Source organism: Gordionus sp. m RMFG-2023, chromosome 1 (assembly GCF_954871325.1).
Source record: "Gordionus sp. m RMFG-2023 chromosome 1, tfGorSpeb1-WG-v2, whole genome shotgun sequence".
Taxonomy (NCBI): Eukaryota; Metazoa; Nematomorpha; class Gordioida; order Chordodea; family Parachordodidae; genus Gordionus; species Gordionus sp. m RMFG-2023.
Window position 1 is genome coordinate 57353411 of NC_088775.1, and position 15119 is coordinate 57368529.

At 26.3% G+C, this 15119-nt stretch overlaps 1 protein-coding gene across 1 annotated transcript in view; it reads right to left on the reverse strand.

Moving 5' to 3' along the window:
- Positions 1–4903, reverse strand: part of LOC135922626 (importin subunit alpha-6-like) — a 61792-nt gene extending 56889 nt beyond the window's left edge. The window contains exons 1-7 of the mRNA XM_065457036.1: positions 4871–4903; positions 4614–4827; positions 4485–4569; positions 4350–4441; positions 4175–4306; positions 921–1009; positions 731–833 (exon numbers count right to left, since the gene is read on the reverse strand). Of these exons, the coding sequence (XP_065313108.1) occupies positions 731–833; positions 921–1009; positions 4175–4306; positions 4350–4441; positions 4485–4569; positions 4614–4820 (708 nt within the window). The 5' untranslated portion in view covers positions 4821–4827; positions 4871–4903. The remainder of the gene's footprint in view (positions 1–730; positions 834–920; positions 1010–4174; positions 4307–4349; positions 4442–4484; positions 4570–4613; positions 4828–4870) is intronic.
- Positions 4904–15119: the final 10216 nt, after the last annotated feature.

The window sequence follows — 15119 nt, forward strand, 5'->3', positions numbered from 1 at the left end:
CATTCAGGATTATATAAAAATAATATTTATGGTAATTTCGGTTAGCGAAAAATTAGAGCATCATTTAGAGTTGAACCTTTAAAACCCGATTCAAACATTTTTGTAAATAATCATTATAGAATAGCAAAAAGAATCACAATTTTTAAAAATTTTATCACTATTATCTAAAAAATAATATTGAGCCTATACAAATTAAAATATTTTCAAGATTTTCTTCTGTCAAATTATCCCTATATGGAGAAAGAATAAATTCTATGGTTACTTCTCTATGCCAAATTGGGTAGCACCGTCAAACAGTAATATACCAATATATATAAAAAGTTATTGATACTTATCAATCAAAACTGATTATTAATAATCTTTAATGGAGTTAAAATGTCAAAAGATTCAAGCCGGTTAGCAGACCTTTTTAGAGGTTTGGTTCTGGTTAAATTTTAAGAGTTTCAATTCGGTAAATAATAATTGTTATACAAGTTGTGGTTCGGATCCATCGTTCAAACTGAATGTTGTAGCAAGAGGGAACTTGATTTAAGCTAGTCAGGAGATGAAAAATTTCTCTATTATTTTTGGATACTATATTCCTTATTAACTGTTTTTTTGCATATGTATTATGCATATGAATTTAAGAATGTTGAGTGAGGCATATTGACTTTATTATGATTAGAATCACTATACTTTCCTTGTTTTTGATATTATGAGATTTTGGGTAAATATTTTAATGGTAAAAAACCTTTTCAGGGCTGGGAGGTGGATCTTTTCCTCTGCATAAATTAGAAAGTGCCCAAGTTGAGTTACGCTGCATCGATAATCTCGTTTTAGGGTTCATTAAAATTCTGTCATAAGTATAAAAAAATTGAATATTTTATATAAAAAAATAGTCATAATACCATAAAATTTTTTTAAATATTAATATTGATTACTCTAATATTGTAGGCAGACAATTTGTATTCAATACCAAGTCTCTGCATTCTGGACTATCACCAGCTATATTACCCAATGCCCACACACTCTGTTAAGAGTAAAATAATATAAATATAATATTTGTGTTAAAGTTATTTTTTTAAAAAAAATGGTTAATCCAAGTTTCAACTATGTTTTTTAAATATGTAGCTTGACACTTATTTTATAAATTTAAAAATTTATATAGATCAATCCTTTTTAATTTAATTAAAATTTAAAATATTAATCAAATGAATATAAGTGAAAATATCGAAATAATTATCAATTCATAGTCATTCCTAGAGATAGTATTATTAAACAGCCCGATTGGTGTAGATTTTTAAAAAGGTCTGTTTAATTTTTTCAAGATTTGGCAAATAGAAGTCCAAACTTTTCTTCCACCTATGAGCAAAATCTCCAGGCTCATTTACAAGTTAAGAATATTCTTATAAAAAAAGTGCTAATTTTTTTTAAATATAATTTAAATTTTTTTTTATCAGTTTACATCAGTGGCGTAGGGGGGGAGGCTGAAATCCACTCATGGAAAATATGATTATGAGAATTTTGTGTTTTCATACTATTTTTATGTTGATATATATAATTTGTCTTCATTTTCTTTTAAATAACACTCCCCTCTTCCTTAATTTCATATTTCTATATAGTCTACTCAAAAATTTCTTTCTCCATTTAAGGTGCGTGAAAAAATAGTAAAATTCAACGAATAAACAATATTAGGGCTGTGCCGATCCACATATTTTTCACCGATCCGATCCGATATTGGTTCAAAATCGATCCGATATTTATATTGATTTTTTACCACCCCTCTTTAAACCAAATGTAATTAAGAAATAAATATTTTTTATGCAAAAGAATTATGCATTTAATTTAATTTTTTAATTTCAACTATAATTTTAAAAAAATTATATTATAATAGATAAAATAAATATAATAATATATCCATTTTATGTTGGTTTATAAAATTGTAATATTTAACATAAAAAATTATAATATATTAGATTTTTTTAATAAATATAAGAGCCTCTAGATTTTCAGGCAAAGGATCAGAATATTTTCAAATATTAGTTTTATTAAGAATGACTGATATTGTTGACTGACTTTCAGGGCTCTTTTTTTAAAAAAATTGATGTTTTTTCTAATATTTCTAGTTCTTTTTGTATTAGCTCTTCGAATTCTGTTTGATGGAATCGCTTTAAATATTTCCGAATATTTGTTGTATTAAATGAATTTTTCATTATTCCACCCCATGAAATTAGAATTCTGCAGATAACGCATTTTGCAAAATTCTCTTTATCTTAATCAAAATATTCCCATAATTCAGAAACCATATTTAAAATAATTCTTTTATTTAAAGTATAAATAATAAAATTGGTGTTATTTTTTAAAAAAATTAAAAATAAAACTTTGGGTGTTCCTTTCTATTTTTTTAAAAAAACTTTAAAAAAAAAATTTTTATTAAAAAAATAATAAATATGATGTAATAATAATTCAAAGTTTCATTACTCAAAAGTTTTAAGAATTGCATTTTTAGTAAAAGGATCGGCTCGGGTTTTTTACAGGTATCGGTCCGATCCGATATTTAATATCGGCACAGCCCTAAACAATACTATAATTTTTAACGCTCCTTTTTTAAATGTGCTAGCTCTTTTTCCCCTACTGTGTTTTTAAAAAGAGCTAGCTATTGCTCCAAATTAAAAAAGAAATCACCTCTCCTTTAAGTTTTTTTAATATAATATAAAGTATAAAAAACAAAATTGTACTTTTTATTCAAAGAAAATAGTGCATTGATCATTTATTTGCTTTTAACAGTAGCAAATTTTCTAAATTTGACTCACTCCTAAAAATCATGAGAGTAGTAGAAGAGGTATATCAATGCTTTTTAAATCATTATAATTATCAAATATATTTATTATAGTATATTATTTGTTAAAATATATTTTCTTCCTGATAATCTAATTGATTGACTCCAAAAAAACTTCCAAATCATTAGAAGGCACTTTTGGTGTTATGGTATATTTGTGTTGGAAATTGTTTCCTTATAAAATTAATCAATTTATTAGTTTTCTATTTTGATCCCTTTTTACCCATTCCCAATTTAATATAATGTAGTCAGATATACATCTCTTTATTTTCTATGGCCATTTCGGGTTTTTATACATCCGGTTTTTGTCACTAATTGGGTTTTTATCACATTTATTTGTCATATTAAATGTCCTTTATCTATGTGAAATGATTGCTCTAACTTTATTTATTTTTGAAATATATGAAATTGACAAATTTTGTCGAAATGTATCATTTTTCACTATTTAACCCCCAAATCTTAGCAAGTAAGTGGTGTAAGGAAGTAAAATTTCATTTTTTTTCTTAGTTATAGTATATAATACCAATAAAAAAAATTCTGAGAGGGTCAGCTTGAATATTGAGTTTTTTTGTTGATTTGATATGAAATTCATCATATATTATTAGGAAAATAATATAGTATTTTATTTATAATTTTATTTATTTTATATATATATATATATATGTATGTATAGGAAATTTTTGTATAGAATCTTTAATTTTTCAAGTAACAAGTAACGTGTTAGTTTTTGAATAGCCAGTAATGTGTATTCTTTTTTCACAAGGTATCAAATAATGTTAACACGTTCCTTTTATCAGATGCTATGAGTAACATTCCTTTTTCAAAGTAACATTACAGCACTAGTTCTAACTAAACATAACTATATTTCACTAACCACAAGAGATCAACATGACTCAGCACAAACCAGCAGATTAATTCAGCTCAATGCTAATGTTACCAAAAATCTTGAATTAGTAGATTTTTTTAAAAAGAGCTAAGCAAGGAATTTAGCCAAAAAAATATTACCTAGGCCTCAAGATTTTGTATATAATGGCACAAGATTTCAAAAGTAATAGCAAAATATATCTAACTAAAATCTTAAATTTGCAATTTTTTATAAAATTGGTTAATTAAAATTTTGGCCACATCATTACTTGGGTCATGCAGATCTCTACTAACATTAAAAAATATTTATTATTAATAAATAAAATGGATTAAACAGGAGATCTCTAGAGATATTTTTAAAATTATACCAATTTATTGGCTATGGATCTAGCCAGGTCTGTTGATTTCAGAAACATTTTATTCATAATTAAAAAATAATTACATATTTTATACTAACTTATATACATACCATCAACACTAATTTATATTTACTTGTTCTTTGACATCTTGATTAGGTGACTGTAGAAGTTTTACAAACCTTGAAATTCCTCCTGCCGCTATGACTACTCTAGTCTGTTCTGTTGTGCCAGATGCTATGTTAGTTAAGGCCCAGGCTGCTTCAAACTTTGATAATAAATTAGTTAAGAGAAAATAAATTTTATTAAACTTGCAACATTGAGTCATCTTCTTGATCCAAGAACTGTATAAATCTAGGAACAATACCTAGGTTGATAACTTGCTCAATAGGAGGATTAGGTTCTTTATATATTAAATTAATAACAAAATAAGATGTATGAATAACCTTGAGATAGTAATCGTCTATATTGTTGAGTAGCCTCAAGTTGTTCTTGTATATTATCACTATAAATTTTTTCTAAAATAGGGACCTATATATTTAGCAATATATATTTTTGAATAATTTTAATAAAACTTTATTAGATGACATGATATCTTCATCATCTTGTACCATATTAAGATCATCATTTCCTTCATCATTTCCTTGCATAATTCGCTTTTTATGCAAATTTTCTTCCCACTTTTGTTTTCTAAGTTGAATTCCCTCTTCCTCCCTTCTTCGTCTTAATTCCTGAGCATCATACGCTCCTTTATTTTTGTATCTCAGCTGTCTATTTGACATATGAAAACTATAATTTGACAATAGATATGGCAATATTGGATGGAGAGAACTTCTTACTACAGGAGATATTAGATTCGAAATATTAGTTATCACTAGGAAAGGTAAATTATAAAAATATAAATAAATATTTCGGATTTATTTCTACGATTTTATGCAAGGGCCTCTGGTATTAATAAGGAGTGTGACGCAGGCTTCTCGATTGAATCTCAGTGGAGAGAGGTGTAAGGGGCCGATGTTAGAGGGACAGTGGGGCTCTCGTTTCGTTGATAAATATTTAAGCATTCTAATAGAAAATAAAACAGATAAATTAATTTATCTCATCTGAAAACAAAATAAAGATTTTTTTAAAATAACATCATTTTATTTATATTTATTAATTAATATTTACTAGGTAAGCACATCAGGAATGACGAGAAATCAGATTTTATCCTGAATTCGATGATAAAAATTTTCTCCTTATTTGATATTTGATGATAGATAAATAATAATTTTCCTAATAAAGTGTAATTCAGAGATATAGCTTTATTTTGATTTTGAAATTTATCGTTATTTTTATTGAAGATGTTGAGAAATAGTAGATTTTGATGGTATTCTTTAATAAATATTGTGATTAAACCAGTGGCGTATCCAGGATTTTCTTATAGGGGGGGGGGGATTTTTGAGGCCTTCGCCCCTAAAACCCTCTTACCTGGCCTTCGGTCAGCTTTCCCCCGGCCTTCGGCAGGGTTTTATGTTTTAGCTATTCTATTAAATTATTCATAATTTAATAATAATTATATTTCTATTTTTAACTTTTATTTACTAAATCGTGCTTATGGATATTACAAGCATATTTTTTTTATTTTAAGTTTAATATATTATATTTAATAAAGTTTTTTTAAATGTAAAGTTGAAATAAAGTTTAATGTCATTATTTTTATAAAATTTGCTTTAAAAACTAGCCTCAGCATATACAATATAAGTAGATTATAATTTTTTTATTGAAAATACTAATAATAGTTTGTATAAAATATTGACTAGAAAATAATTTAAAAAACAAGTTTTATTTAACTTCTGATCAAATACAATATTATATAAAATTTTTTATTAAATACTATAATTATAATGTGATTTTTAATCTTCGTGGGAATATTGCCAATTCATCAAGAATTTCGTTTATCGTTGGAACCAAATCTCTGTGGATTTAACAGAGCTAATCCATTTAGCCGAGATTCGGAAGTAGTACTTCGTAAATATGTTTTCAACCTTATCAAGTTGGAAAAATTCCTTTCATTCGTACATGTTGTAATAGGCAAACAGGCAAGAATATAAAACAACTTCAAAATATTAGGAAATTGTTTACACCGATTGAGCGCATCAATAGCATGCTCAGGTAAAATAGCTAAACGTAGTAAATATTTATACCACAATTCGAATTCACTGATTAAATTTATTTCAGTATCAATATCAATGCCTAACCTAATTTTTATAAAATATATGCTATCTACCTTTACCATTTTTTCCTTCAATTTGTATTTGTACATTTTTTTCATGCTCAGCCTTATTTAAATTTTGTATTTCTATTTCTTCTGTTCTATAAAATGGAAGTAAAAATGAAAAATATTTAAAAAATTATAGATATTTATTAATAGTGCTGTAAACATTTCTAAAATAATCGAACGCGTTCAACATTCATTAACAAAAATCGAACGCGTTCACGTTCAAGTTCATGTTCAAAAAAAAGGAACGCGTTCACGTTCATAAAACCGTTCAAAATTTTATGATAAATTTTTTTTAAATTTAATTTAATATAAATAAACTTATATTTTTTAATATAATATATTTTAGCCATGTTAAAAAATAATATAAACAATAATATTTAAATTAATAAACTATGTGTTAAAAAAATTGAAATGTGAAAAGGAAATACACAGCCGATTAAAAAAATATAAATAATACATTTTTTTTAAATTTTAGAAATATTAAATTTTTCAAATAAATAAAAATATTTTTTAAATAAACGAACTTTAAATTCGAACGCGTTCGTCATAAAAAAGGAACGCGTTCACGTTCAAAATTCGTCAAAAATAAAAGGAACGTCGTTCATCATTTTTTTCAAAAAAACGAACTTCGTTCACTAACGCGTTCATTTTGAACGCGTTCGTTTACAACACTATTTATTTAAATTAAAATATAATTAAATAAACTTATTAATTCTAACTCACTAATAATTTTAAATTTAATAAAATAATTATATATAATAATAAAATAAATTACGGTTTGATTTCAATCTCTCGATCATGGATTTCGATCCTTTGTTTTTGAAAAGATCGTGATCGGGATTCGATTATTTTAAAAAGATCGGTTAACAAGCCTGCTAGTTAGTCTATGGGTTAAATCCTAGTATACATATTAAAAAAAACACATGAATTCGTAATAAGGGAAACTCTGAAAGCCCGGGTAAACCACTTATTAGAGACTATGAGAAAATCAGGATTGTCCTGATATTTTTATAAGAAATAAGAAATCATACTTCGTTTTATTGGAAATAACCCAAAAATTAAGTTATGGAGAAATATATGGATTGAAATTGCGTCCACTGCAACAATTATAACAAAATTTATTTTTTATAAGGCTCATTGATTAATGTCTGCATCATTATTTGTTATCCATGAAATAAAAATAAATGAATCTGCTAATGTATTCTATTTACCGTAAATATATTATTATTTTTTTTATTTTATAATATATACATTAACTTAATAGTTTTTCAGTTAACACTTCGAGAGACTAACTTAAAATTAACATTGATAAATAATTGATTTATTATTTTATATTAAATAAATATCATGTATAAAGGATGATTAATTTGAGAAACGTGATCATAAAACGTAAAAAAAAATTGATCAATTAACATATGCTTATTATTTGTAGAAAATATATTGAATCTAAATAAAATGATTAGATCAAAACATGAAAAATCCTAGTTATTTAACCCATCCACTTTCTCACTTATATTTTCAGATTCACTTTTTTTTACTATGATCAATTAAAATTATATCTAGAAAATAAATCGTTGTTTATTATATTGGTCTATTGTTGTTTTTCAGATAAATTTATTGTATGTCTTGTCTTTCCAAAATTATTTATCAAAGAATGCTATATTTCTATGATAAGTAAAAATGCTATCTATTTAAATTACAAAAAGGCCATTCAATATAAATGTAACTTAATTGCAATTTATTTATATTATTTTTAAGAAATTTGTTTTTCTTGTAAATCCATATAAAATTAGGCTAATTTTTTAAATAAATGATGTGTATTAATTATTATTTTGTGTATCTGTTAAAATTTAGAGCAAATCCTTTTGGAAATTTATATTTTTGATGAAAAAAGTGACAAGCTAAATATGTGCGGTGGTCTGGAATTTGATGAGGAAATAATTCATGCTTTATTCCCCTTAAGGTTGCAGGTGAATGTGATGTATTGACGGCTTACTAATGCAGGGTACAATAGCCATTGTGACCCGATAAAGTTGATGCATATGCCTTGGGCCACTAGTAAAAAAAAGAAGGCAAAATGATTTTTCTGCCAAAAATGTCTCAGCATTGGTATCCCCTTCTAAAATAGCATCTTGTACGACACTCAACCATAAAACAGTAGTATTTATCGTCGCATATATTGCCATTAAGGTTAGGTATTAAATATGAGACTGCTATAATTCTCAACGCAAATGAATCTCTTATCAATGATAATTACTCAAATTTTTTTTTAAGAGTTAGTGAAGGCTATGAGACATTTTAGCTCCAGAGATAAAATAAAAATTTCTGAAGATTGTTTTATAGCTTCTAATGATATTGAGGATCTTATTGTTTTTGTTTACCATATAGACAAATACAATATACGGTACATCATTTGCTCAAAATGCTATCCTGACCCCTAAATAAGTAAATAAATTGGTTTACAAAATTTCTTAGTTGGATTTAATTATATATATATATATATAAGTGCTGAAGAAACGATAACCGAGGAAGAAGCGACGTTTTATCCTACTGAATTTTTAAACTTTTGGATTACCACCTCAAAAACCTTCACTCAAAGTAGGGGTATCTATAATTTAAATGCATTATTTAAATTCTGCTTCTGGTTTGAGCAATGAGATTAAATTAATTTTAACCTCTTAGCGACCAAATATAATTGAGGCGGAATTTGTTTCTGGTATCTTTCTCAGCACTAAAGTTTTCATTCCTATAATAAGTTTAATTTCAACTGATTTGGGTTACTATTTTCCTTTAAGCGTCGCCAATTTCTCGTGAGATCTGCTTTTGTCATAACAATTAATAAAGCTCAAGGACAAAGGTTGAACAAAGTTGGCATCTATTTACCTTATCCTGTTTTTTCACATGGACAGCTATATTTGGATATATCTCGGGTTTGTTCTCCTCATAAACTAAATAATACCACTAAGGTAGGATTATTGCGATAACGTACATGAAATCTTGGAGTAGATTTTAGGTTTAAAGATATATTAGGAAAGTCATTAGTGATCATAGAAGCTACTCTCATAAATTGAGATGCAAAGGAGTCATAGCTATAAATAATTTCTTGCGATTCTATTAAAAGATGACGATCTAAAAAATGAACCTGATTACACCTGTTTACTTTAAGCATATTTAGTTATGTCCCTATCCGCAATAATTCACCCGCTATTTAAATTGGATTGATTGGCCCTGGATGAAATTAGAGGTCAACAAAGGAAGAATGGTAGAACTTATTTTCAGTTTGAATATCTCGATAAAGAAAGAGCATACTTAATTCCTTTATCCAACACACATACCAGAATATTTTCTGATAAAGATAGAAAAAAAAATTTGATGAGGAAAGGAATTAAATAGTTCATTATAATTTTTAATATATTCCCATTAAAATATTCATATATTAAATATAATACAACTCTCCCATCCTCTGCGCCAATTGAACGTGGTTTAGACGGCGAAAGCTATGTTGAGCACTAAGATCAAAATTTTTGAAAATCAATTGTTGATAAAAATAAATAAAAAATTTTTACCAAAAGATGTTATATATATAATATATTATTTTTTGTATAATTTTATTTATAGTTTAATTATATATATTGAAAATTTTTTCATAAAAAGATCTTTTCTTATTGTATATTATTTTTGTATAGTTTTATTTATATTTTTTTTTGTATATAATATTTAATTTTTTAAGCAATGAGTAACCCATTATTTTTTTGAATAATCAGTAATACGTGTTCCTATTTAAAAATAACGAGTAACTCGTTTTTTGTAGTAACGTTTACAGCTCTAGAATATTGAAATACTATGCCTATATTAAAAAAAAATTTGGATTATGATTTTTAAAGCCACATGAAAGCCTTAATAAGAATAATTCTTAGGGCACAGAAAATTATAAAATATATATAGAAATAGAATAGATAATTCGGATTGATATAAAGAGATTAGAAAAAGATACTAACCTTTTGAAATATTGAGAAAATGTAAAACATAATATGCCAGAACTTTATAAGTTAGCTATAACTGTTCTAGCAGTTTCAGCTACACAGGTATCCGTAGAAAGTGTATTTTCGAGTCTTAAGTTAATACTATTTGTGCAGGGAAGGAATTTCTTGAAATGTTAGAAAATATCTTAGTTATTCGTTCTAATTGTCTTTTCAAATACGAATAGCAGAGACCTGCAAAGGTACCATTATAGAACTTTGATATCTCATGCTTTGTGATTCATCACGATTTGTTACTCACCATTATTTGTGATTCATGGCTATCTCTGATTCCGTGACATTTGTGATTCCCATGCTACATTATCCCCTGTCTGAAGGCCGGGCTAGGCCGACGCCCTATATACTAAAAATGCATATATGTTTATTTATCTTAATGTGTACAATAATTTTTTTAATATATTTTTCTTGGACTTACATTTTAGATTACATTTATATTAGCTTTACAAGCATCTGATGATATTCCTACAACTGCTTGAGAGTTGAATCTAATATTGTATCCTCTGAAGGTTCAGTGCATTATATCGTTTAGATAAAATATTTTTTTTAATGATACTACTAGAGAAATGCATTTAATATTGACCCCTCTACAGGTTCAGTACAGTATTTGAATGATCGTTTAATTTAAATTATAATGTTTATTTATATTTTTGCCTGATTTCTTTATTTTCCTAAGCTAACCCAACCTTAATGCTTCACATTACTATAAAATATGAAGAATTTATTATTAAAGATAAAAGAATAAAAAAATGGAGACTTCACAAACGCCTTACCCGTTTTAGAGTTACTGATAGCCAGGATAATAAGGCCTGATATTAACTTTACAGTTTATTTTGTTTTTTTCACTACCACAATCCTTATGTCACCTTTACCATGCATATTTCGACATATATTTGATGACCACCACTCATCTATGTTAGATATAGGAAACATGAGGAAAATATGCGCCTTCTGCAATGCTAAAATGTCGAATAGTAAAAAATTATCAAAAATCTCAAATAAAAAATTCAATTTACTACATGATACATGAATGGGAAATTTTTATCAAAATTTTCCCTCTTCTCTAAATTTAATACGTATATTATACGGGGAGCATTGTTTATCAGCCTAATTTTTAACAAATATTAAAGCATTTAATTTTTCACTATCATTCACTTTACTATGAGTTAATATAAAATATACTTTATCCAATTCTTGCTCCAGTAATATACCTTTTTAAATAAATTGACAGGTTCACCATCTCATTTGGTTCCCTCCTACCAACATTAAGGGACATAACTAAATATGCTTAAAGTAAACAGGTGTAATCAGGTTCATTTTTTAGATCGTCATCTTTTAATAGAATCGCAAGAAATTATTTATAGCTATGACTCCTTTGCATCTCAATTTATGAGAGTAGCTTCTATGATCACTAATGACTTTCCTAATATATCTTTAAACCTAAAATCTACTCCAAGATTTCATGTACGTTATCGCAATAATCCTACCTTAGTGGTATTATTTAGTTTATGAGGAGAACAAACCCGAGATATATCCAAATATAGCTGTCCATGTGAAAAAACAGGATAAGGTAAATAGATGCCAACTTTGTTCAACCTTTGTCCTTGAGCTTTATTAATTGTTATGACAAAAGCAGATCTCACGAGAAATTGGCGACGCTTAAAGGAAAATAGTAACCCAAATCAGTTGAAATTAAACTTATTATAGGAATGAAAACTTTAGTGCTGAGAAAGATACCAGAAACAAATTCCGCCTCAATTATATTTGGTCGCTAAGAGGTTAAAATTAATTTAATCTCATTGCTCAAACCAGAAGCAGAATTTAAATAATGCATTTAAATTATAGATACCCCTACTTTGAGTGAAGGTTTTTGAGGTGGTAATCCAAAAGTTTAAAAATTCAGTAGGATAAAACGTCGCTTCTTCCTCGGTTATCGTTTCTTCAGCACTTATATATATATATAATTAAATCCAACTGAGAAATTTTGTAAACCAATTTATTTACTTATTTAGGGGTCAGGATAGCATTTTGAGCAAATGATGTACCGTATATTGTATTTGTCTATATGGTAAACAAAAACAATAAGATCCTCAATATCATTAGAAGCTATAAAACAATCTTCAGAAATTTTTATTTTATCTCTGGAGCTAAAATGTCTCATAGCCTTCACTAACTCTTAAAAAAAAATTTGAGTAATTATCATTGATAAGAGATTCATTTGCGTTGAGAATTATAGCAGTCTCATATTTAATACCTAACCTTAATGGCAATATATGCGACGATAAATACTACTGTTTTATGGTTGAGTGTCGTACAAGATGCTATTTTAGAAGGGGATACCAATGCTGAGACATTTTTGGCAGAAAAATCATTTTGCCTTCTTTTTTTTACTAGTGGCCCAAGGCATATGCATCAACTTTATCGGGTCACAATGGCTATTGTACCCTGCATTAGTAAGCCGTCAATACATCACATTCACCTGCAACCTTAAGGGGAATAAAGCATGAATTATTTCCTCATCAAATTCCAGACCACCGCACATATTTAGCTTGTCACTTTTTTCATCAAAAATATAAATTTCCAAAAGGATTTGCTCTAAATTTTAACAGATACACAAAATAATAATTAATACACATCATTTATTTAAAAAATTAGCCTAATTTTATATGGATTTACAAGAAAAACAAATTTCTTAAAAATAATATAAATAAATTGCAATTAAGTTACATTTATATTGAATGGCCTTTTTGTAATTTAAATAGATAGCATTTTTACTTATCATAGAAATATAGCATTCTTTGATAAATAATTTTGGAAAGACAAGACATACAATAAATTTATCTGAAAAACAACAATAGACCAATATAATAAACAACGATTTATTTTCTAGATATAATTTTAATTGATCATAGTAAAAAAAAGTGAATCTGAAAATATAAGTGAGAAAGTGGATGGGTTAAATAACTAGGATTTTTCATGTTTTGATCTAATCATTTTATTTAGATTCAATATATTTTCTACAAATAATAAGCATATGTTAATTGATCAATTTTTTTTTACGTTTTATGATCACGTTTCTCAAATTAATCATCCTTTATACATGATATTTATTTAATATAAAATAATAAATCAATTATTTATCAATGTTAATTTTAAGTTAGTCTCTCGAAGTGTTAACTGAAAAACTATTAAGTTAATGTATATATTATAAAATAAAAAAAATAATAATATATTTACGGTAAATAGAATACATTAGCAGATTCATTTATTTTTATTTCATGGATAACAAATAATGATGCAGACATTAATCAATGAGCCTTATAAAAAATAAATTTTGTTATAATTGTTGCAGTGGACGCAATTTCAATCCATATATTTCTCCTTAACTTAATTTTTGGGTTATTTCCAATAAAACGAAGTATGATTTCTTATTTCTTATAAAAATATCAGGACAATCCTGATTTTCTCATAGTCTCTAATAAGTGGTTTACCCGGGCTTTCAGAGTTTCCCTTATTACGAATTCATGTGTTTTTTTTAATATGTATACTAGGATTTAACCCATAGACTAACTAGCAGGCTTGTTAACCGATCTTTTTAAAATAATCGAATCCCGATCACGATCTTTTCAAAAACAAAGGATCGAAATCCATGATCGAGAGATTGAAATCAAACCGTAATTTATTTTATTATTATATATAATTATTTTATTAAATTTAAAATTATTAGTGAGTTAGAATTAATAAGTTTATTTAATTATATTTTAATTTAAATAAATAGTGTTGTAAACGAACGCGTTCAAAATGAACGCGTTAGTGAACGAAGTTCGTTTTTTTGAAAAAAATGATGAACGACGTTCCTTTTATTTTTGACGAATTTTGAACGTGAACGCGTTCCTTTTTTATGACGAACGCGTTCGAATTTAAAGTTCGTTTATTTAAAAAATATTTTTATTTATTTGAAAAATTTAATATTTCTAAAATTTAAAAAAAATGTATTATTTATATTTTTTTTAATCGGCTGTGTATTTCCTTTTCACATTTCAATTTTTTTAACACATAGTTTATTAATTTAAATATTATTGTTTATATTATTTTTTAACATGGCTAAAATATATTATATTAAAAAATATAAGTTTATTTATATTAAATTAAATTAAAAAAAAATTTATCATAAAATTTTGAACGGTTTTATGAACGTGAACGCGTTCCTTTTTTTTGAACATGAACTTGAACGTGAACGCGTTCGATTTTTGTTAATGAATGTTGAACGCGTTCGATTATTTTAGAAATGTTTACAGCACTATTAATAAATATCTATAATTTTTTAAATATTTTTCATTTTTACTTCCATTTTATAGAACAGAAGAAATAGAAATACAAAATTTAAATAAGGCTGAGCATGAAAAAAATGTACAAATACAAATTGAAGGAAAAAATGGTAAAGGTAGATAGCATATATTTTATAAAAATTAGGTTAGGCATTGATATTGATACTGAAATAAATTTAATCAGTGAATTCGAATTGTGGTATAAATATTTACTACGTTTAGCTATTTTACCTGAGCATGCTATTGATGCGCTCAATCGGTGTAAACAATTTCCTAATATTTTGAAGTTGTTTTATATTCTTGCCTGTTTGCCTATTACAACATGTACGAATGAAAGGAATTTTTCCAACTTGATAAGGTTGAAAACATATTTACGAAGTACTACTTCCGAATCTCGGCTAAATGGATTAGCTCTGTTAAATCCACAGAGATTTGGTTCCAACGATAAACGAA